At 58.8% G+C, this 21,842-nt stretch overlaps 3 protein-coding genes and 1 long non-coding RNA gene across 8 annotated transcripts; 2 read left to right on the top strand and 2 right to left on the bottom strand.

Annotated features, from left to right (window-relative positions):
- Positions 1 to 439: 439 nt before the first annotated feature.
- PCBP4 (poly(rC) binding protein 4) lies at positions 440 to 10,001 on the bottom strand. 2 transcript variants are annotated; one of them, XM_056129887.1, is made up of 13 exons: positions 9,781 to 10,001; positions 3,936 to 4,079; positions 3,739 to 3,762; positions 3,621 to 3,653; positions 3,252 to 3,368; positions 2,927 to 3,058; positions 2,672 to 2,800; positions 2,367 to 2,441; positions 2,178 to 2,222; positions 2,035 to 2,098; positions 1,879 to 1,931; positions 1,621 to 1,790; positions 440 to 1,228 (listed from the first exon to the last, which is right to left on the bottom strand). In XM_056129887.1, the coding sequence occupies exons 2-13, from the start codon at positions 4,014 to 4,016 to the stop codon at positions 940 to 942; spliced, it is 1,212 nt and encodes a 403-aa protein (XP_055985862.1). In that variant the 5' UTR covers positions 4,017 to 4,079; positions 9,781 to 10,001; the 3' UTR covers positions 440 to 939. The 2 variants fall into 2 exon arrangements, with proteins under 2 accessions (XP_055985862.1, XP_055985863.1); XM_056129888.1 differs by lacking the exon at positions 3,621 to 3,653.
- On the top strand, positions 9,198 to 21,539 carry ABHD14A (abhydrolase domain containing 14A). Of its 4 annotated transcripts, XM_056129889.1 has the most exons (6): positions 16,124 to 16,277; positions 16,998 to 17,353; positions 18,664 to 18,875; positions 19,322 to 19,437; positions 20,848 to 21,083; positions 21,275 to 21,539. In XM_056129889.1, exons 2-6 carry the CDS (start codon positions 17,138 to 17,140, stop codon positions 21,491 to 21,493), a joined length of 999 nt encoding a protein of 332 aa, XP_055985864.1. In that variant the 5' UTR covers positions 16,124 to 16,277; positions 16,998 to 17,137; the 3' UTR covers positions 21,494 to 21,539. The 4 variants fall into 4 exon arrangements, with proteins under 4 accessions (XP_055985865.1, XP_055985867.1, XP_055985864.1 ...); XM_056129890.1 differs by lacking the exons at positions 16,124 to 16,277; positions 16,998 to 17,353 and adding an exon at positions 9,198 to 9,296; XM_056129892.1 differs by lacking the exon at positions 16,998 to 17,353 and having other exon boundaries at positions 16,123 to 16,277; positions 21,275 to 21,538.
- Positions 10,704 to 15,270, bottom strand: ABHD14B (abhydrolase domain containing 14B). The gene is made up of 4 exons (XM_056129893.1): positions 15,153 to 15,270; positions 13,846 to 14,080; positions 12,019 to 12,260; positions 10,704 to 11,688 (listed from the first exon to the last, which is right to left on the bottom strand). The coding sequence occupies exons 2-4, from the start codon at positions 14,054 to 14,056 to the stop codon at positions 11,509 to 11,511; spliced, it is 633 nt and encodes a 210-aa protein (XP_055985868.1). The 5' UTR covers positions 14,057 to 14,080; positions 15,153 to 15,270; the 3' UTR covers positions 10,704 to 11,508.
- LOC130037895 (uncharacterized) lies at positions 13,861 to 15,146 on the top strand. The gene is made up of 3 exons (XR_008794500.1): positions 13,861 to 14,139; positions 14,640 to 14,683; positions 14,770 to 15,146. It is a non-coding gene; the product is annotated as an uncharacterized LOC130037895 (long non-coding RNA).
- Positions 21,540 to 21,842: the final 303 nt, after the last annotated feature.

A 21,842-nucleotide genomic window follows, 5' to 3' on the forward strand; every position in this document is an offset into this window, starting at 1 on the left:
CAGGGCAGGGCCCAGGTTCCAGCCACAGCAGGAGGAATGAGTGGAGAGAAATTCAGGAAGACTTCCCTGACGTCTGGGCTGAGGAGAGGCCGGTCAAAGCTGCTGGAATTTCTCCATCTGTTTCTAAAAGGTCCGGCTAACACCTGGTACCGTTTGGTGCCAGAGGCAGAAGGCTGTACATCATGGTATTCTAAGGGTCTTGAATTCCCAGAACTGACATGTGGAAGGGGCCAGGGCCCAGCTGGAACTTGTGGATTCACAGATGGGGGGTGTCCCCCGGAGCCTCGGCTACACCCATTTCCTAGGGAACTTGCCATCCCCAACACCCACAGTGTTTCACAGCTTCCTGGTCTCTGAGAATATTTATTCAAAAACAGGGATTGAAAAAACTGTACAGAGTGTCTGCTGCCGAGAATGCGGCCCCTTCCCCCTTACCGCTCCCCCACCCCCACCCCCCGCTCCCCAGCAGCGCTCCCTCTCTGAGTTGCCCTCTGCCAGGCCCAGCCAGTCCATTCCAGTCAAAAAGGTATCAGTGGAAGCAGCAGGAATCTGCAGGGAGGTGAGGTGAGAAGCGTGGCCCCCAGCCCTCCTCCCTGATCCCCACCGAGGGAGGGGCAGTAAGCTAGGAAGCCCTAAGGAGTGGAGAGGGCGTAAGTAATCCCTCTCCCCTCCCAAAGCACTAAGGATGCTCCCCGCATCCAAGCACAGAGCTGGGGGAGGGGTAGAACCCCTATCTTGGTGCTGCTGCAGCTCCCAGAACCCTGGGCCCATATCTGCACCCATCCAAGAGAAGGAACTCCCCGCTGGCTGGGGCAGGGTGAAGGGGTGCATCCATGCGTCTGGGCATTAGCGGCATTTGGAGTTTCCTTGGGCAGGTGGGGTGCAGAGGCAGCCCCCTGCCAGTGGTCCCCTGCGCCTGCGCCTGTGCCTCTGCCAGCGTCAGTAGGGGGAGAATTTCTGCCGCTCAGCTTTCTTGCTCCCATTGGCCGCTGCCATCTTAGCAGTGTAGGCCGCCAAGCCCGGAGGCGGCCCTGGGGAAGCAGGTGGTAGAGCCAAGAAGGGCACAGGCTTGAGGCCGATGAAGTTGGAGAGGGAGATGGCATAGGGTGTGCCCAGCAGGCCTGGGGGAGCCGTGGGCAGGGCGGTCAGGGGTGGTGAGAAGGGGGCAGGCAGGTCTGCAGGGGCCGAGCCGGACGTCCCCCCAGAGGTAGACTTGGCCGTTTCTAGACTGAAAAGAAGGATATATGGGGGAGATGAAGGGGAAGGCGGGGTGAGAGAAGGGACGAAATTAGATGGAAACAGGAGAGAGGAGCTGAGGAGAACATTGACCTGGGGTGGACGTGTTCGGGGGAGATAGGACATGGGGCAGGGATGGTGAGGAGGGGAAGGAAGGGCAGGCTGGTCCCGGGAGGGGTGGAGAAGGGAGGCCAAAGATCCCGGGAGGGGAGACATGGGTGATGAAAGGACATGAGGGACGTAGAGAGAGGGGAGATGGGGCAACATGGAACGAGTCAGGCAGGGTCGAGATGGCAGAGGACAGGCTCAGAGAAAGACGGTCAGCGCCCCCAGCCCCACCTGTACCTTCCCCAGGCAAGCAAATCCACCGCACCCCACACTCACCAGGCAGTGATGAGGTACTGGGCCAGGGCGATGGAGACCGGCGAGCCAGTGATGGTCACGTGCCGCTCCCCAGCGCCCTCTGCTTGGTTCCCAATCTTGATGTGAGCCCCTGACATCTGCCGGATCTCGCTGATCTTGCTGCCCTGACGCCCAATCACGCAGCCGATGAGCTGGGGAAGAGGGTGTGATTCAACAGGGCGAGGCCCAGACCCCAGAGCCCTCCTCCCTGCTCGCCAATATCCCATCTGTCCTGCTCACATCATTGGGAACCAAGAATTCCTGTGAACTGGTCTGGGCACCAGGATCCAGTCCTGCATGGGGTGGGGAGAAAAGGATCTGGGTTTTCCTGCCTCCCAGGTCCAGCCCAGGGGTGCTGCCTTCCCTAAGGCACCTGCCCCCAGCCAGGCTGCTTACCTGGCACCATGCTGGGTGAGGCAAAGGGAACGGCGTGGCCAGAGAGCTGCTGCAGCTTGCTGACCTGTGCCCAATGAGAGGGGTCAGGAGTCGGAGGAGGCCTGGCTCAGGAGGGGGCGAGGCTTGGGCTATAGGTCACTCACCTCGGCTGGGGTCACAGCCCCATATTGACCCTGGACAGAGAAGCCCTGTAGGGACACAGAGCGATAGAGGGGGTTAGTGACCATGACAGGAAAGAGGGCAGCTGGGCAAGTCACTCCTCTCCCTTTTCCCTGGCCCCCAATACCTCCTCCCCTGGTAAGTCCCCCCCCACCACTACTGTTCCCCCTCACCTGATTGGCGGAGAGAAGGACAGTCCCTAAAGAGAGGCTTGGGTGATACGGGATGGTGGCTCCTTTGGGTGGGGACTGGAGGACACAATGGAGAAGTGGTCTCAGGATCTACTCAGGCCCCCACTGACCACCCCCTCCCCAAGGGACCTGTGTTCATGAGGCACAGCACCCAGTAAGCCGGCTCTGACCTCCTGGAGCCCCAGTCTTCTAACCCTGCCCCACCCACACCTGCTGTGACAGGCACAGGGTTTGAGGGTCTCTCAGGGCCAGCCCCACCCCTATGCCCTCCGGCCCCAGGGCAGCACCTCCAGGATAACAGCACAGATCTGGCGCACACACAGGATGATGGCATCAGGAACCCCAGATACGGTGACTGCACGCTCCGTGGAATTGGGGAGCAGGTCTCCTGCCACCTGCACCTGGGCACCAGTGGTCTGCGAGGAGAGGACAGGGGTCACCTCTGGCTGCTCCCAGCACCCAGACTCAGAGATGCCCAGGAGACAGGCAGTCCTAAGGCCAGACCCACCATTCTCCGGGCCTGCAGGCCCCTCTCCCCTCACCTCTCGGATCTCCTTGATCTTGGTGCCAGCCTTCCCAATCAGCGAGCCACACTGGCTGGCAGGGATGACCAGGCGCAGGGTCACTGGTGGCCTGGAGACACTTCCCCCATTAGCAGGTGCGGCACAAAGATCCTGGGCAGAGAGACGACGGGTTCACTGTGCCCCCCGCTGGCACCGCGACCACCTTCCTGCTAAGGGATGAAGGAGGAACCCGACCCACTCCAAGTCCCACTCCAGGGCGAGAGTCCCACCCTGGGCTGCCCGCCCCCATGCTGGGCTCTGGGGTAGGAAGTGTCCCTTGGCCTCCACGCCCGCCACTGCAGACCTCGTCCAACTTGAAGGCGATCATGGAGACTGCATGGAAAACAGCTGCAGTGGAACCGGTGATGGTGGTGATGCGCTCAGGGCAGGAGCCCTCAGAGATGGTGATCCGGGCACTGCTCTGTGGGCAGAGGACAAGCCACAGGTAGGGGGGCATCTTCTCCACTTCTTCCCAGAAGTTGGTACCGCAGACCAAACCCAGGACTTCACACAAGCAAGGTCTCTGCCATGCCACTGAGGCACATCCCAGCCCCACCACCAACCTGTCTGACCCCTGTGCTCCCCACTAAGGACAGGGGCTAGCAAGATGGTGGGGTTCAGAGAGAAGGTAGAACCAGGACCTCCCCCAACTATCCCCAGACACCGTCCTCACCTGTTCCCGGATTCGCTTTACGGTCTCTCCTTTCTGTGGGAAACAAAACAGATTCACGCTTAGCCTGAGCGGCCGCAGCCCCAAGAAGCAGCGGGCACGGCGCAGAGCTGGCACCTACCTTCCCGATGATGCTGCCCACCTCCTGCAAAGAGACAAGAACGAGTCATGGGGGTACCAAAGCCCCCTCCCCCCTCCTCCCGACAACCCCCACAGCTCCTCCAGAGGCCAGCCAACTAAAATGAGGCCTGCCCATGGATGGGCCTGCCCTCAGCTTGCCCTCTGCCCCTCCCACGGCCAAGCCAAGCCACTCCGCACCTTCCCGTGCATCAGCATCCGCAGCGTGAGCGTGATGCTGAGCTCCGGCTCCTCCTCCAGCCCCGTGTCGGAGCCGCTCATCCTGTCAGGCGGGGCCGGGGCCACAGCGGCCGGGGAGTGCGTCCACGCTGCACCGGGCCGGCTCTGCGGGGGATGCAGAGAGGAGTGAGAGGGGACTCCTTCTCTCTGTTGGGCCCCCTGCCCTTACTGTGGGACCCCGGAGTGAGGCTGCCAGAAAAGGGAAGAGAGCTTGGATGCGAGTCTCTAAGGGGGCACTAGGGCGGCGCATGCCTGCAGCCCCCTAGCCTTGGGATCCTGGAGGGCTGAGCTAATCCATCCAACCTCAGCAGCCCCACCTGAAAGAAGGGAACCCCCGTTCCTAACCCCACTGACTTAAGACGTAAGCACGTCACACCTGGCAATGAGTGTCTTTCTTTTTCCTCATACACTGAAGAGCAAAATGAAGCCATAGGGAGCTGAGTGGGGTGGGGGGGTGGGGAAGTGGGGGCGGGGGGAGGGCCTCGCAGGCTGAGTGAGGCTGAAAGGTCACTGCAACCAAGGAGCCTTGTGGCCTGAGCCCACGGCTATCCAAGCACGGAGGAGCAGCCAGGGGGGAAGCTGGAGCTGCCGAGGAAGAGGCATTTTGAGAGGAGATGGCAGGCGAAGGCTCAGGACTGCACCTGCCTGCTCGTGCCTCCCCTCTGCCAGCAAAGGCTCATGGGGCGACTCACTGCCCTACGCTGAGGCTCCTGTGGCCCCAGATCATGAGAGCAGGGGGTCCTTGCGAAGGGCTCAGAGCAGAGTTCCCCCGGCCTGGTCTGCACACTCTTGCAGCCCTCTCCTCCAGGCTGAGGGGGTACAAAGTGTCCTGGCTGGCCACAGGCCTGGCCTGGAACCACTTTCTATTGTACTCAAGTCACTTGGGCTCTCAACTCCCAATTTCCTCACCGGAAAATGGAGACACTCTGTCCTCCCCGGGATGGTGGTGGGGAAGAAAGGAATTGGGGGGGCTGGGGAATGTCAAGGCCGCAGACTGAGGGAGGAAGGAGGGGTCAGAGATTAGTTGCTAGGATTAGCCCCGCTGCCAGCGCTCCCCACCTCCCCACCGAACCCTCTTTCATGCTCTTGCCTAATCCTGAACCATAATCCTGCTGGGAAATCCCTCTCCTCCAGGGGCTGTCTCCCACCGAGCTCAGCCTTAGCTCAGCCTTGCCCAGGAGCGCACTAGGGGGCCAGAAAACTGGAGCCATGTCTGAGCCGCTACCAAGTCCCAATGCTGCAAATTCCTTCTGCCCCGAAGGGTGTGAAGGAGAGGGATGGAGGGGTCCGAAGCTAGCTCTCCAGAGGCCTCTGGGCACCTCCTCCTAGCCCCCTACTCTGATCTGAGGCCAAGGGCATAGGGCTCTGTCCCATGTCCTCTCCTGAACCCCCAAAGTAGCCAGCATGGAGGCATAGAGTGGGAAAGGCGGGGCCCCAGTGGCCTTTCTCAGGAAGGCAGGAGCCTGTGCTTTAGTTGGATACAATGGGGGTAACGACCAGTCCCCTCCCCTGGGCTCCTGTTCTCCAAGTCCCATCCGGAGTCCACAGACTCTGCTGGGGTCAGAGGTCAACAGTGCCTGCCTGTGCCCGGGCATCCTGGGCAGCCTCAAGCTGGCTGCCTTCGCTCACCACGTTCCCCCTGCTACCTGCAGCCCCCGAGCGTGTGTGGGGATGGGCTCAGTGCCTCCCAGAACAGCCAAGGCTTAGCGCAGAGCCACAGCTGCCTCCTGCTCCTTGGGTGCCTGGTGCGGAGCTCCGAGCCAGGCCCCAGAAGGTACAGGGTCACCCTGGCGCCCGGAACAGATGAATGCACCAAACAGAAGGGAAACCCGATGCCTAGGGGGTCTGTCACCTGCCCAAGGTCACAGGGGAGTGGGTGGGGAGGGTGACACTAGCTGGGTCAGGCCATCATAGGCTGGAATGCGTCCCCTTTCTGATCTCCCTTTTTAGAGGGGCTCTCCAAAGGCGGGCAGGACCATTAGTCACCTCTGAGACCTCGGCCCGGCTAGGAGAATGACATGGGTTTGGAAAGGGCTGGCAACTTGTCCCAAGTCAGAATTTTCTGGCCCTTGAGCACTGCTTTAGAGTGGACATGGGTTTGAGACCCCCACAAAGGGTTTCCACTTTGCCTCTCGTGGGCAGAATGGTCTAGAATGAGGTCAGAATCAGAGCTCTTGCCATGACCACACACCTATATCTGCAGCAGAGCCCCACGGCCACAAATGCAACGGGGGACCTCGGCCAGGTCCTCCCCACACCAGGACTCAGTTTCCCCCCCTGCTCTGTGAGTGTGTGTGCCATGGCAGGGAGGGGTGTGGAGAGGGCACTGGTCTCTGTGTCCTTCCTGCTCAGCGGAACCCTAGACACAGGTCTTTGCTGTCTTTAGAAGAAACCCAGGGGTTCTGACAGGTCTCCCAAAGATTCTTTAGGGGCCTAAGAAGGCGTGGTCTCTCTGTACCGGGGTCACCCCCCTGTGTCCCCACTAGGCCTCCAGGGAGTTCTTAGCTGCTCCGGCCAGGTGGGTTCTTGGTCCCTGCTAGGCGACCCACATGGCAACCACGGGACACACCACACTGACCTCCAGCTCACCTCTGGGGGTGCCCAGCCCCCTCTGGTCAGCAGGGCTGCCTGGCAGAACATTCCAGGTTCAGACCAGGCCCTGACCTCAGGCGTTCCCTCCTACTCCTCAGGCCCCCTCCCCAGCTGCAGCGCCCACTCTGTCTGTCCTGGCTCCCAGCCACTCGGGCTGGAGGGGGCGGAGGGGCGCGACAGCTGTGTGGCGATGGTGGCTGCCCCTTCCTGCCCCTCCCCCCCAGCTGTCGCTCTCCTGACAGCTGCCCAATCAAAGGGCTGGGGGCTTAGCCAGCTCCCCCCCACAGGCAAGGATCAAGTGTCCACCCTGGCTTTGTTCTGGAGCAAGAACAATCCAGGGGAGGGAGGGCTCCTGGGGCTAGGCCTCTGACTGGCCCGCCCCTTGGGGGATTCCTCTGCTCTCCTCTGCCACCACCGTGCCTGAACCAACTAGGGTTTACAGAAGCACAGGGGGTCCGGGAGAGGGGAGAACAGGCTGCAAGCCCTTCCCCCACCTCACATCTCCCCACACCCCTGCAGCACCCCAACCCCCTAAGCGGCATTCTCCTTTGACTCCTTCTCCAGCCGCAGCCATGCTGGCCACACCCAGTGATGCTGGGGAATGGCTCAGGGCACCAGGGGAGGCAGGGCGTGGCAGGAGTGGGCACACCGGGCCTGGGGGGCAGCGCTGAGAGACCCCAATTTCCCAGCCCTACCCCTTCTCTTGGCATACTCATGCTCCCTCGTTCACCAGGCCACCAAGAGAACTGCCGGAGAGTCTGGGGGCGCATGCACCAGCTCGAACAGCCTGGCAGCCTTACAGTCTCCCCACCCCCACCCCCACCCCCACCCAAAGTAGGGAATGGCCATTCATGCCCCAAGCCCGGCAAGGTGGGAGGCACCTGGGATTCTCAAACTCCAGCCCCTGGTTGCCCCGTAGGACCAGGGCTGCCTGACAGACTCAGTTGGCGGTAGGGAAGGGAAGCTGCCAAGCAGGCTGATGCCAGACAGGTTACAGTCTTCCAGGGCATCCTCACAGCCAGGGGAAACTAAGGCAGGCCAGGCCTAGGCTGGACTCCAGGAGAAAAGGCACAGCTCCAGTCACTGCACCCAGCCCTCACGGTCTCACGCGCACGGAGAAGGGGCTTCCATTCTCTAGGACAGACGCGGGTCACTCTGCTGCTCAACAGTCACCAGGGGTTCCCAGGGCTCAGGAATAAAGGCTGAGCTTCACAGACAGGCACTCAAGACCCCACAAAACCTGGCCGCTGCCAACTTCTCCTGTCTCATCTCGACCCCAGCCCCCACATTCGCCCCACTGCAAAGCCCTCCTAGCACCTCCCGGCCTCTGGGCCTTTGCCCGGGCTGATCCCAGATCGAAATGCCCATCCTCCCATCTCCATCAGAACCCTGCTCAAATGCCGGCTCTTCTGTGAAGCTTTCTCCAACCTCCCAAGTGAGTGATCACATCACTGGAGCCTCTACGGCCCCAAAGATAGGTCTGCAACTCAAAGGGACCCCAACTGTGCATTTCTGAGCCCATCTTTCCACTGTCCAGAGAGCACCCTGCAGGCAGCAAACACAAGGAACAAGAGCTGGGGGCTGAGCATCCCAGCAGAGCAGTGAGGGTGGGGTGAGGGGACAGGCCACCTACGGGGACCAGCCAAGGGGAGCCAGGCCCTGCCTTCACAGCTCTGGCCACGGCTTCTCCTCTGGCTTTAGGAGCTCCCCAGGCATGTCACTGAGGCAGAGGATTTGCAAATACTTTCCTGGGGTCAGGGTGGGTTTTCCCATGGGGTACCAGCAGGGGTGGGGTGGGGGGAGGGAAAAAGGGAAAAAGAATGGGGTGTGGCATAGGTTCCACAAAGTCAGGTTCAGTTCCTCACAGCGGGAAGGGCCTCAGCATAGAGAGGTGAACCAAGACCTCAAGAGAAAGGGACTCCTTTGTAAGGTTAGATGGGAGAACGGTGGGAGGGTGCCAGCACGGGCAGCCAGGGTCCACCTCTGTGGCTCCGGGCTCCTTCCTCAAGAGGTCAGCACCACGGGGGAGGGGGGGTGCAAGGGGGGCAGTGGTGGGAGCAGAGAGGATGGAGAGGGCCTGGCGGGGGCCACAGGGCGGGGCGAAGCCGGCCTCCCGGTGGCCAGGCCTGCCAGGGTGTGTGGGCCGCCGGCTCCCAGCCCCCCACCCCGAGCATGCAGGAAGAACAATCCCCTTGTGTTTGGGCAGCCAGAGCCTGCATGCTGATGAAGACTAGGGGGTGGGGGCTGGGAAGGGGGTGCCTTGGAGCTTGAAGGAAGTTCCAGAGCCTCAAGGGGCTAGGGGGCCTTCCGCTGGGAAAAGGGGAGAGCCCCAGGTGCTGGCTCTGAGGCTGTGAGTGACCCCAGGAAAGAGAGGGGGTCAGAGCTTAGGTTTAAGCTCCTGGGGCGGGCCGGCTTCCATGGGGTGGAAGAGCTCTTTGTGAGGGAAGGCGGGCCCCTGATGCCACATGCTCTGTGGATCCAACAAGAAGATCAGCCTGGGCTTGGAGGGGGCACCAAGAGCCCATATTCTGGGAGGAGGGCATGCAACTGGCACCATGCATCCCGTGGAGGTCCACTTCCTGGGTGCTGAGGACCACTCCCGGGTGGGGCACTGGGTGCCACAGGTCTCAAGATGGCGGGCTTGGGATGGGGGAGTGGGGAGCAAGCACCTTCCTTTCGGGTGGGCAGGAGGGTCAGGGGCCCCCACCCGCCTGGACTCCAGCGAAGAAGGTAGGTCAGAGCTGGAGGGCTGCGAGCCACGGGGCAGGAGGGGCCCCCGCGTGAGCCCCCCACCGTGCCTGCACCCACTCCAGGCCTGGACCTCTGCGTCTGGCCCCCCAGGACTGCAGAGAATGAGAAGGGGTGTGTGCTGAGAACTGCAGGGCGGAGTGGGATGGGGGATGGAAGCCAGGGACAGCGATGGAGCAGAACCCGAACCCAGGCCGAGAGAAGAGCGGGTCCAAAGGGCAGAAACAGCAGGTGGGATGGGGGCGCCCAAAGCTGGGGTGCGGCCCGGGAAGCCCCTCCTCGGGCAGCCAGAAGCCCCCCACCTGTGCAGGCTGGGGCCTGCGCGGGACAAGGGGCGCGCTCCGCGCCGCGTCCCGGTGCCTCCGAAGCCCGGAGCCCGGCGTGCGGGGCCGGGCGCGGGCTCCCCGCCCCCGGCCGAGCCCCCAAACTTCGCGGCCCTCCGCGCCCCGCCCGGCCCGCGCCCTACCTCTCTGGGGCTGTCCTGCGGCGGCGGCGGCGGCGGCGCGGCGGCTGGGCCGCTCAGTCCCACATTGTCCCCGGGAGAGGCGGCCGCTCACAACTGCGAGTGACATCAGCTGCGAACAATGAGGGGTTTGACAGGCGCGGAGCCCGGCCGGCCCGGAGCCCGGCGCGGCGCTCCCCCCCACCCCGGCCCGCCCGGCCCGGCCCCTCCCCGCCCCCTGCCCGGATCCGATTACAGCGCGCCGGGCCCGCCCCAGCGCCCAGTGCCGCAGCCGCGCCGCCCCGCCCCGCCCCGCCGAGCCCCGCCGAGCCCCGCCGAGCCCCGCGCCGCGCTTCCGGCGGGCCGCCCCCGCCCCTCGCGCTCGCGCCCACCGGACCTGCACCCCTCCGGCACCCCGCCCCGCACGGGCTACGGGAGCCAGCTGAGCCCCTCCCGCGCCCCACTCCGGGTTTCTTTTCTGGAGGGGCGAGGGTCGCCGCGCACTTGCCTCCTCATCTCGGGAGGGGGAGAGAAGACGGGCCGGGGGGCGGGGGGCACTCTGCTCTTCCTGAGCCTTCGCCTTTTCCCTGCTGCTGCTCCCTGGGGAGCATAGCTGCCATCCCCCCACCCCCAGCACGCGCGCGCGCGCACACACACACACACACATACACACACACTCACACACGCGTCCCCGTAATCGGCTCAGCCTGGGTCCCACTGACCTCCCCTCCCCCTCCGCTGAGTCTCGGCACCTGGGAGGTGGGGGTGGCGGTGGGGAGGGGAGTGCAATCTCCCTCCCCCTCCATCTGGCCTGGTGGACAAAAGGGCAGGGGGACCATCTGGTCCCGCCAGGGTGGGGGAGGAGCCCGCAGTAGCGGTCCCCGGAGGAGGGGGAGGGGGAGCGGAGGGGGAGGGGCCGCGTTCGGAGCCGGCAAGAGCCTGCAGGGTCTAATTGCATCACTTTATTTCACCGACCACCGCTGTCTCCCCACCCCTCAGAAGCCCAGAGCAGGAAACAAGCTTGGCTGATAAGACCCCCGGCCTAATATCCTGGGGAGGTGTGGAGCACCCAGAAGAGGGCAGTGGTTGGGAGGTTTGAGGGCCAGGGGGCAAATTTGGAGGGAGGCAGCAAATTCATTCTGGAAGCGATCTGCACCCCTTGGATGAGTGGAGTCTAGGACTGGCCACCCCCTCAGCTCAGCAGACAGTCTCCCACAAGGGGGCAGGGGATGTCCCATGGGGTCCCCACTTTCCCATTAGCACAGTGCACAGGGATTGGGGGGCATGCACAGGCCAGCCATGTGTGAGTGTGCGCATGCGTGCACCTGCGCGGTCACTCCCAAGCGAATGAGACTCTGGGATCATAGATGGTTGGTTCTGCACGTGAAGTTGGACCGTGTGTGTGTAGAAGAGGCTGCGGTGTGCTGTGTGTATTCCACAGAGCACCCAAAGAGGAGGTCCGGGGTAGGAAAGGGAGGCAAGGCCCGCAGAGGAAGGAGTTCGAGAGGCTAGAAAGCTCTAGAAGCTCATCTAATTAATGGTTTACCCTCCACCAGATTGTGTCCTTGATGTCTGCTTTTTTTTTTCTCTTGATTTCACCTCCTTGGTCTGTCACTGCAAGAGAAAGAGGAAGAGACAGAACCCCAAAACCAGAATGCAGAGAGACAGATACCCCTGTTGCTTGATGTGCAGGAGCCCCTGGCAGGAGAGAGAGAAGGAGAGACCAAGGGAGCCCATCATCAGGGCTGGTCCTCATGCTAGCCCCGTGAGAAAATCCAGCAGCTTCGTGTGCCACTCCTCCGGGTTGTCAAGGTAACAGGGGTGCCCTGCATCCTTCATGACGAATACTTGGTGATTGGGCAACTTCTTCAGGTGCTCAAGGCTGGTGGGACCCATGGGGTCCTTGTCTCCATATACAATCAGAGCCGAGGTCTAGGGAAGGAAAGACAGGAAATCATTAGGGACACCCATCCTGCTAATGCTCAGCTAGGGTCACCCAAAAGGGGATGGACTGATAACTGCATAACCTGAGTAGGGGAAGCGGACCCAAGGAGCGAGTTTTGTGCCTGCTGCAGCACAGGCTAGTCCAGAGCTTGGCACAGTACATCAGCTGCTATGAGAACCAAAAGGCTGGAGCATGATGGCTCATTGCCTCCCAGAAACCACCCCAGGTGACCTGTCCCTCCCCAATGGGGAAAGACTCCAAGGATGAACACTCCCTCGATGGTGGCAAGGGTGCCTCAGCCTCCCACACAGTGGTACCTTCACACGGCCGTAGGCAGCAGCATCAATTTTGTCAGTGCAGATGGGGGCCACAGGCACATAGCCCCGGAGCTGGGAGCCTGGGGCCGTGAGGAAGGGCAGGGAGTACATGCCACTCAGTGATGGGCTGATCACCACGGGGGGGCCCAGTTTCAAGGCATCCACCACAGCTGCCAGGAAACTGCTAGGCGCCAGCTCTCCAACAGGGGCAGGGGCTACAGCTTCTTTGGAGTTCCCTAGACCTGCAGGTGTTCAGGCGTGGGAGAGATAAGACAAGAACAGTGAGTAGGAAAAAGTGGAGGAGAGAGTATCCCTTCCTCCAGGCAGCCTTACTAGGTCACTCTTGCTGTGCCAAGTTCCTGCAGTCCTGCAGCACCCAGTATACCTGAGTTTCTGCCTACAACAGCCTAGGTCTGTCATGTCGGTAGTCAGCATGGGGCATGGCCTCCCTGTTTATACCTCTCTTCTCCCAGTGGCACAGTGTCCTGGCCAGAATCAGACTCAATTTCAACACAGCGGGATCCAAGTCCCAAGTCACCACTTATCTTACAGGCCATGGCAAAGTCCCTTGCCCCTCTGGCTGCTCATTTCCTCATCTGCTACAAAGAGATAGTAAAAGTATTATCATTTTAGGGTTATTATGAAAATAAAGTTACCTAGGAGATACCAGTCCTAGGACGGGTTTGGGCTGGGTACCTCCAGGTAAGGGACTGGGGGCAGGCACTGGGCACACACTCTGCCCTCCAGTTCCCACCAAGATTAGCTCTAGACTTTTGCCTTGCAGCTCAGCCCAACCCACTATGGGAACCAATCCAGTGCCAGCCCGGAGTCCTGGCCTTGGGCACTGGAATCACACCAGCCTGGGCCAGTGAGGGGGAAGGTTAGCCACTGCTTCTACCAAATTTGTACCACAGGTTGCAGCCTGCAGGTCCACATTATACTGACTGGCAGTCTGGGGGCTTCCCTGCCTCCTGCAGGACCCAGTTTAGAACTCTGCACATAGAAACATGACTGGGCCCTTAATCACCAAGCCCTGCCCTGTACCCAAATGTGTCAGAGACTGAGACTCATGCCCCCCTAACCTCCAATCCCCGCATCTACACCCCTAGGCTTCCTACAGAATCTGTGAACTGTCAAAAAGAGTTTACTGCCAGGGCCAGGGAGATAGCTAGAAGGGCTAAGCAAATGTTTTGCCTGGGGAAGGCTCAGGGGTAACACCGGTTACTGTAAAGTCCCCCAAGCACAGTTAAGGAGTAGCTCCTGAGCACTGACTCAGGAGTAATGCCTGAACACCATCTGGTGTAGCTGCAACACAGAACAAAAATTAAAAATGTATTTTACTTCCAATAGCCTGAGCACCAATTATCAAGAGCTAGTGTTGATCACAAATTCACACAGTATTCTCATTCCATCTGCACTAGAGCCAGCCCCCCAAAATGAGTCTGTTATCATCCATTACAGATGGGGAAACCGAGGCACAGAGAAATAAATGAACAGTGTCCAGATAACATCCAGATCAAGATTAGAGGGTCTCAGAGCTGGAGACAGTATCGAGGATACGGTTCTGGCCTTGCAAGCGGTGGACATGCTCTGTTCCCAGTACTCATGATCCCCCAAAGTACTGAAGTGATTCTGGGAGCAACCCCTGAACACAACCCAATGCTCCCCTCCTCCCCACCCTAAAAAAAGGACAAAAGCCATGGCTGTGTGCCCTGTGCACTGACAAGCTCAAGGCCAGCCTGGTTAGATCCTCCCAGTCCCCAGTGCCCCACCCTGGGTCCCGGTGAGTCCGCCATAATTCTGTCCTGAAGCCCACCCTGGAAGTACCTGGCAGGTCAATGGCCACAGCTCGGTAACCAGCCTCAGCCAGCCTTTTCAGTGTGCCCAGGTTCTGCCAGGTCTCAGAGGAGAAGCGGATGCCATGCAACAGCAGCACAGAGAAGCGGGCAGCCTGTCCGCCGCCTGGCACAACCTCTCTGTAGAACAGGCTCTGGCCTTGGACCTGGATGGTGCCCTGCCGCTCCTCTGTGCCCGCCATATCTGCTGCTGTGAGGTGAAGGGCCTGTGAAGAAGCCACAGAAGAGTCTGCCAAGGTGCAGTTTGAGGACAGCCACCAAGAGCGTAAGAAGGGCGTCTCGTGGTGGGGAGAGCAGCAGGAGGTCTCCAGATACTCCCAGAAGTATAGGCACACGCTTGGGGGTGAGGAAGACACAGGGGTTATGGCTGCCTCTGCCTTTCAACAAATTCTGTGACTGTGTGCCTCTGTCTTCTCAACCAAAATAAAGCCTACCTCAAGAATGAAAGAGATTTAGAAGAAACAAAGAAGGGCCAGAGCGATAGTACAGAGGGTAACGTGTCTGCCTCGCGCGTGGCTGACCCGGGTTCAATCCCTGCCATCCCATTTATCCCCCGAGTACCACCAGGAATAATTCCTGAGATTCCTGAGTGCAGGAGCCAGGTGTAACTACTGGGTGTGTCTCCAAAACCAAAAAGTAAAATAAAAAAGAATTGATAAGAGTGTTCTTGATAGGAACTCAATACTGGGGCTCCCATTACCATGCTGTTCATTGTTGCTATCCCTAAGAGCCACAGTATCTAATATCACAGTATTTACCTCACAGGTGGCTGAGAGGATTAAAGGAGCACCGGACAGCAGCCCTGGCTGGTGAGTCTAGTACATGGTTCACACAGTAAGTGCGCAGCCAACAGGAGTAGGCAGCAATTTTGTTTATCAGCCTCATCCTCTTCAAGGGAAGAAGACTGGAAGCTGGGACTTCAGGCCCAAGGCGGGGCGGTCAAGATTGGAGCCAAAAACACACTTTCCGGAGGCGGAAACCGCGCAGAGCAGAGAAAGACTTTGGAGTTCCAGCCCCCAAGGACCGCCGGGTGCTCCAAGCCGGGCCCACTGGGGGCCCAAACCAAAGGGCCCGTGGTCTGGCGCGATCACCTGCGCGCCACCGCTCTCCCCACCCCCTCCGCCGACCTCTGGCACTGGATCGCTGGGCCTGGTAGGGTGCATGGGGAGGTTGATGGGGGCAGACTCTGGGGAGCCGAAATAGAAAGAGGAGAGGCGAGGGGTAGGGATAGGGAGGGGAGTCTAGTTGGAGAGAAGATGGAGGACGAACAGCCGGTACCTGGGGAGCTGCCGGGCTCACGCCGATAGGAAACTGGAGAGTGCAGGCGGCGAATGGGGCCTGGGGCGGGGAAGCAGGGAAAGGGTTGGAGCGGGAAGCGGGGCAGTGCCCCGGCCTAGGGCGGGGACCAGGCCTGCTACCGGGTGCCCTCTGGTGGCCAAATGTCATCATGGGGCCAGTCGGTGCAACTAGACCAAGTTTTTACTGAGAGCAGCCTGGGGTTCCCAAAGCCCCTCTCTGGCCTTGGGACGTTGGCCACACTCAGCCACAGGCTCACCCGACACTTGCAGCAGCTTAAGCAGGGAAGTGCCTACGCGTCCATATCCTTGCTGCTCCTTTATCCATCCTCCACCCGCTCTCAGCCCAGCTGGGACTGCCCAGTCCCAGCGCTACACCCCAAGTAGTAGCTGAGGTCCTACTGAGGATTGAGTGCCAGGCACTGCCAGTGCCCACAGGGGCTGCTACCGGTTCCCCAACTCCCCGGAGCCTCCCTCCTTGCCCACCTTCCAGGATAGTGGTAAAGAGTAAGACCCGCCCCTCGTGTGAAGGGAGCCAACAAGAGCTGAACCTGAGGACAGGCCAGACCAGACGTTGGGCACACATCACACCATGCTAACCAGGATGGATACCCTCAGGGGCTGAGAAGACACCCTCCCCACTCTGCATGTGCACAGGCGGGGTTCTGGATGTGGTTGTGCTGAGACCTGGTGCTGCTGCAGGCCGTCCGGCGCTCACCCTGCGGGACCTCCACGCCAGACTGTTCTAAGGCGTGGTGCAGTCCTTAGACAAGCCTGAGTGGTGGGTCTTGTCCTAAATCCCACTTGCACACATCAGGGAACTGAACTGTGAGCTGGGAAGACGTCCTGGTGGGGAGAAGCCAAGTGTCCCCGCCACGTCTTAGGACCAGAACCATCCAGAAAAATCTAGAAGGAGGGTGGGCTCTGCGTGCTTCGGTGCGCCGCCCCTCGCAGCCCTTCCATCAGTACTGCGCAAGCGCGCCGCGGCGCCCGGCGCAGCCTCCCGAGCGGCGGAGGCAGTGCCATGGTCGCTGCTGTCTTTGGCTGCTGGTTGCACTGGGGCGGAGCCCGCCGCGCGGTAGCCGGCACCGCCGTCCCGGTCCACCCGGTGAGTGTCCCCGGAGAGGGATCCGGCAGGGTGCCCGGGGGCGGGCCGGGCCAGCCTTGCTCCGCCCTTTGCCCCGGCGCCTAGTGACAGTCCTGTGGGAGGGGCACACACACACACAGGCAGCGAAGTGAGTGTGTTTTCGCGTATTGTGTGTGCGTGAGATTGCTTGCGCGTATTCTTGGGGGGCTCGGGGGCTGGATTTCTTGCAACGTCGGTGCATTGTGTGCATAAACTATTTTTTTCCTTTGGTGGGCCTGGGGGGGTGTCAACTCATTTCTTTGCGCGTGTAATTTTGAACGTGTGTGTGTGTGTGTGTGTGTGTGTGCTTCTGAGGGTTTCTCTGTGTGTGCCCTGCTGTTTATGTGTCCCTTTGCAGGCGTGTTTCTTGTAGGCGTGCGTAGCTTGTGCGTCTGTGTGAGCGTAGGCTTGAGCTGGGCAGATCTGCGTAAGGTTTTGACAGCGTGTTGCCTGTCTGCCCGCTCACCTCCCCTGATGTCTGACTCTACGTGATTTTGAGGGTGATTCAAGGGACCGATTGCACACAGATCAGTGGCTGTGCAACGAGTGTGCGTGAGCCTGCGGGAGGATACCAGCTTGTGCAAAAAAATGGTGGTGGGGTGGGGACTCTCGATTTTTCTGTGCGTGTGTGTACACCGTGTGTCACCGTCGACGCGAATGCCAAGGGCCTACGGCACAGCTACCCCCACCCCATCTCTATAGCTTAGACCCAGCTGCCCGCCCCCAACAATTGTCTAGCGCTCCAGCCGCCTGGGTTGCCAAGGCAACGGCCGAAGTCCTGCCCCTCCCCCGCCCCGCCTGACGTCTTTGGCCCTGCGCGCCGAGAGCTCCTGCACTCACCGATGCTCAGCCGGGGCGAACTTAGACGGAGTGCATCTGGAGGCGAACGTCGGAGGATGTCTGGGGTCAAAAAGAAGAGAGGAGCACGCACTATCTCCGCTCGTTTGGTTCAGCACCAGAGGCGGGCCCACTGCCCATCCACGGCCAACCGCGTAACCCGAAAGCGTAGGGGTGGGGCGTTGGGAGACATCCCCGAAGATTACGAAGATTACGAAGAGGTGGGTGGGCTGAGATCGGTTCTAGCCCCTAGCTCCTTCCAGGGCCCAGCTAGCATTCAATAAAGATGTTCTTTAGTGGAATCTGGGAACATGGCGGGGGATGCTTCTCCAACCAGGGGCAAGAAATTGGTTACCCCCCCCCCAAAAAAAAGACAGTCTTTTGGAACGGAGCCATACTACAGAGGGTAGGGTGCTTGCCTTGCACCCGGCCAGTAGGGTTCAATCCCGGACACCCCATCTGGTCCCCTGGGCAAAGTGATCCCTGAGATCAGCCAAGTGTGCCCCCCCCAAAAAAAAGACAGCCCCTGGTTACATCTGTAGTAGTATTTAAATCTCTAAGGAGGCTGGGGAGGGCTGCTGTGAGGTTATCCTTCGATGGAAAAACTGAAGACACTGCCAGGAGGAAGCAGAGCTCAGTCTCAAAGCCAGGGCTAGCTGAGACCAGTGCTCTGGGCTGGCCCAGGAGCCAGGCAGCAGGAAACCTTCAAGCAGGCCGTGTGGCACTTTGACCCTCTGCAGCCCTCATTCAGCCCTCTCCATTTCCAGGTGCATCATGTTCTCGGTCCCGCACCACCCCATGCTTCAGAGTTCTCCATCACCGATGTTCTCTATGAGCCCTCCTCCCATTTCCTATCAGCCGGCATTAAAGCATCATGAATTCCCATCAACTGTAAACACATTTCGGTGTTAGCATTATTATTCATGTGTGCAGTGTGCTGAAAAGAGAACCATTTCCAAGCATGCCTTCCGTTTGAGCCTTGCCTTGCCATCTTTCTTTCCCTTTTGCTAATCCTCTGAGTCTTCACCAATGAGGGCTCAGTTCATCTATCACCTCTGGGGCCTGTGGGTTCCTTGGCACAAAGGAGGATTAGATGCCCAGTCCTGCACTCAAGTCTCACTTCCTCCATTTGCTCTTCTGCTCTTTGGGTGAAGGAATTTACCTCCCTGAGCCTGTTTCCTTGGCTGTAAGGGACCTAGAATCTTACCTACCTGATGTACGTGTGTGGATTTTATGAGCTGTGGCATGTGAAGGGCCAAGTGCAGGGCCTTGCTGTCACAGGCTTTGTGAGTGGAAGTGGTTTTCCCTGGCACAGTGGCGCAAGTGACCACTGAGCTTGCTGTGTGCCAGAGGGATACGTCAAATGTGTCTCACCCATAGCATGTCTGAGCCCTCGTCCTGGTTCATGTAGCTACTGGGTGTGAGCAGGGGAAGGGGCAAGGACTGGGGTTTTTCTTCTGCTGGGGGCGGGGGCTGGGATCCAAGGGGCTTCTGGGGACTCAGCCCCAGACATTTCTCTCCTCTTCTCTAGATTATGGGACAGCCCCCCATAACTCGATCCCAGCTCGTCCTGATGGGCCTGTCCCTGCTACTCTTACTGCTCCTGTGCATAGGGATACCACGCACCCCTGAGCAAACCACATGGCCCTGGTCAAACCCCAATATTTCATCCCTGACTGGTATCACATTTGGAGAAACCCCTGTCTTTTTCCGTGAGGTGTACCCGAACCGAGAGGCACGCAGGTAAGTGCCAACTTTGGGGTGTACTGGGAGGGCTGACCCTATGGGGGCTCTCTATGGAAACTCAGCTCAACTCAGGGCACTCGGGGCCTGGGAATTCAAGTGGGAGAGATCCGGTAAGATAGAATAGTGGGGTGGGGCGGGGTCAGGAGCAATAGTATAGAGGGCAGGGCATTTGCCTTGCACATGGCCAACCAGGATTTGATCCCCAGCACTCTATATGGTCTTCTGAGCCCATCAGGAATAATCTCTGAGTACACAGGAGTAAGTCCGGAGCACTGCTGGGTGTGACTCACAAAACAAAAAATAGTGGGGAGGAGTAGGTGGGGTGCGGGTTCAAGGTGTGAAGAGCAAGCTTTGCATGCAGGAGCTCCAGGTTTGATCTGTAGCACCACATGATGTCAAGCACCATGGGTGCCAACATACATGCTTCTCCTCTGTGCCCACAGGCTGGATGTGGTGTTGCTCCATGGAAAGGCCTTTAGCTCCTTCACGTGGGAGCAGCTGGGCACACTGCAGGTGCTGGCACACCGGGGCTACCGGGCGGTGGCTATTGACCTCCCAGGTGAGAGTGCTATTTGCTGGCCTAGGGAGACAGCATGAAGCATGTCCAATGTAGCGGGCTGCCTCGGAGAGAGGGGATTGAGTGGGGTGGGGAAACCCTGAAATGTGGGTGGGAGAACCTAGACCCCATTGTCTGGGTGAGCGGCAGAATTTCACAGTGAATGAAGACACCATGGAAAGGTCTGTGCTTCTATTTTCTACTTTGAAAGCAATGGTGTAGATTTTTGAATGCCACTGAACAAACAGAAATGTCACTTTATGAGCAATTGTTTGCATCACATACTTTTTAATTGACAATTTTTTTAAATTTAGCTACACAATTTATACTGTCATTATTGCCATTAAAAAAAAAAAATCAAGGGGCCGGCGTGATAGTACAGCAGGTATGGCATTTGCTCTGCAGGTGGTCAATCCAGGTTCTATCCCCAGCATACCATATGCTTCTCCATGCACTTCCAGGAATAATTCCTGAGGGCAGAGTCAAGAGTAACCCCTGTGTGATCCAAAAAAAAAAAAAAAGTCAAGCAGGGGCCAGAGACAGCTCAAAGGGCTGAAGTGCACGCTTTTGTATGCAGGAGACCCAGGTTTAATCCTTAGCATTGAATGGTCCACTGAGCACCGAGAGCAACCCCTGAGACCATGGGGTGGGCCAAAAGAAATCAGCAAGGCAGACAATGATGCCCTCAGATTCACGCCACATCTCTCTCCTCACTTCTCCAAGTAGTGCTGTGTTGGAAGACCTACATTTTTGGTATTTTCTAGAAATAGGTAAAGCAGTATGCTGTGTTGTGTCGTTGGGGTATAGAGATGTCCAGTCCCCTGCTTGCTTAAGGAATCCAGCATTTTCTCCCCTTGGCCATGTCTCACCTTGAGCACATTGAAGCACACAGTTATTGTGCGGGGCTCAGAATTTCTGGAACCATGTCTCACAGGTCAAGCCTGCTGCCACGAATCTTCACTCTGTCGTTTACGGTAGGAGGTGCCGTGAGAGGGACAGGCAGAGGTCAGCTGGCTAATCTGCTGGTGGGCATGTAGGCTGACTTAAGAGTTTTCAGTGTCAGCTGAAATTCTTTAGGAATAGAAAAGAAGTATCTTTGGGTGTTCTTCTTTGAGCTGTGGGTAGCTAGTGAAGACAATTGGTGGGTCAAAGGCTGCATATTTTACTTTTTTTTTTTTTGACAAATTCACCTTGCCTCCCAAAAAATGCTATGTGGATTGATCCATCAGTTCTGTGTGAATGACTTGTTCCCCAACATCTTCTCCTGTGCGGGGCAGTACCAGCATTTTTGTTTGTTTAGTCTTGCCCATCTAATGAATAAAGGTTTTTTTTCTGGTAGACCCGACTGCCACTGGCAGGAAATCTTGAACTTCTCTCCAGTCTTCCTTAGTGGGTGCCTTCTGCTGTTCCCAGGTTTTGGGAACTCAGAACCCACAAAGGAGGCTAACACAGATGCAGGGCGGGCAGAGCTGATGAAGCAAATGCTGGAGGACCTGCAGGTACGAAAGGGGGTGTTGGTGAGCCCCTCGCTGAGTGGCCAGTATGCCCTGCCCTTCCTGATGCAAAGCCACTACATGCTGCGTGGATTTGTGCCCATTGCTCCTGTCTACAACCAGAACTATACCCGGCAGCAGTTCTGGGCCGTGAAGGTAAGAAGGATGGGGAGGGTCTGCAAAGGTCTTGGGGGCAGGAGAGAGGGCTTATATCTCATTTGGAGGACATGACCCCATCCCTGATGGAATGGAGGAGATGGAGTGTTTGGGAAGATTTCCTAAGGAGGTGGCACCAGGGGCCATCCCCATCAGGTCACAGGATCGTAGCCCTTTGCCTTGCCCTGCAGACCCCAACCCTCATCATGTACGGAGATATGGACCACTTCCAGGCTACAGAGTCGATGCAGCAGCTCCGCTTCCTTCCCAACCACTCGGTGGTGAAGCTGCACAATGCAGGCCATGCCTGCTACCTCCAGAAGCCGCAAGATTTCCACCAGGCCCTCCTTGACTTCCTTGACAGCCTTGCCTTAAAATCATCCAATGCTTTGACCCCAGATGAGGCCTGAGGGACTGTGCTTGTGCCCCTTCTAATCCTCCCCGAGAACTAAGCCCACAAAAGACCTCTCCTTATCTTGCAAACTCAATAAAATGCATCTTTGTAGTGTGTCTGGGGAGTGAAAAACTGTTGGTGGTGCTGAGGTGGGACAGAAGTGCGAAGCCAATCCGGGACAGCTTCAGGGCTCGGAGGTGAAGCAGTCTAATGACAGAACATGGGCTGGCTGGCTGGCCTTACCAGTCCATGCCTTAGATTCCTCATCTGTAAAGGAAGTAAAATAACACCTTGCTCAGAAGGTAGTTTTAGTATTGAATGAGTATTAGGTCACACCGAGCTATTACTGCCATATGTCCACTGAG

This window comes from Sorex fumeus, unplaced genomic scaffold (assembly GCF_029834395.1).
Source record: "Sorex fumeus unplaced genomic scaffold, SorFum_2.1 ptg000072l, whole genome shotgun sequence".
Lineage (NCBI taxonomy): Eukaryota > Metazoa > Chordata > Mammalia > Eulipotyphla > Soricidae > Sorex > Sorex fumeus.

Bases quoted from the DNA above. Each gene is read 5' to 3' on its own strand.
- ABHD14A (XM_056129889.1), top strand. From the start codon at position 17,138: ATGCTCAGCCGGGGCGAACTTAGACGGAGTGCATCTGGAGGCGAACGT. The intron at 17,354-18,663 runs GTGGGTGGGCTG...CCTCTTCTCTAG, and splicing joins ATTACGAAGATTACGAAGAG to ATTATGGGACAGCCCCCCAT. The intron at 19,438-20,847 runs GTGAGAGTGCTA...TGCTGTTCCCAG, and splicing joins GGTGGCTATTGACCTCCCAG to GTTTTGGGAACTCAGAACCC.
- PCBP4 (XM_056129887.1), bottom strand. From the start codon at position 4,016: ATGAGCGGCTCCGACACGGGGCTGGAGGAGGAGCCGGAGCTCAGCATC. The intron at 3,763-3,935 runs GTGCGGAGTGGC...GTCTCTTTGCAG, and splicing joins GGATGCTGATGCACGGGAAG to GAGGTGGGCAGCATCATCGG. The intron at 2,223-2,366 runs GTGAGGGGGAAC...GTGTCCCTACAG, and splicing joins TCCTTCTCTCCGCCAATCAG to GGCTTCTCTGTCCAGGGTCA.
- ABHD14B (XM_056129893.1), bottom strand. From the start codon at position 14,056: ATGGCGGGCACAGAGGAGCGGCAGGGCACCATCCAGGTCCAAGGCCAG. The intron at 12,261-13,845 runs GTACTTCCAGGG...GAACACCTGCAG, and splicing joins TGTGGCCATTGACCTGCCAG to GTCTAGGGAACTCCAAAGAA. The intron at 11,689-12,018 runs GTACCACTGTGT...TTCCTTCCCTAG, and splicing joins CTGCCTACGGCCGTGTGAAG to ACCTCGGCTCTGATTGTATA.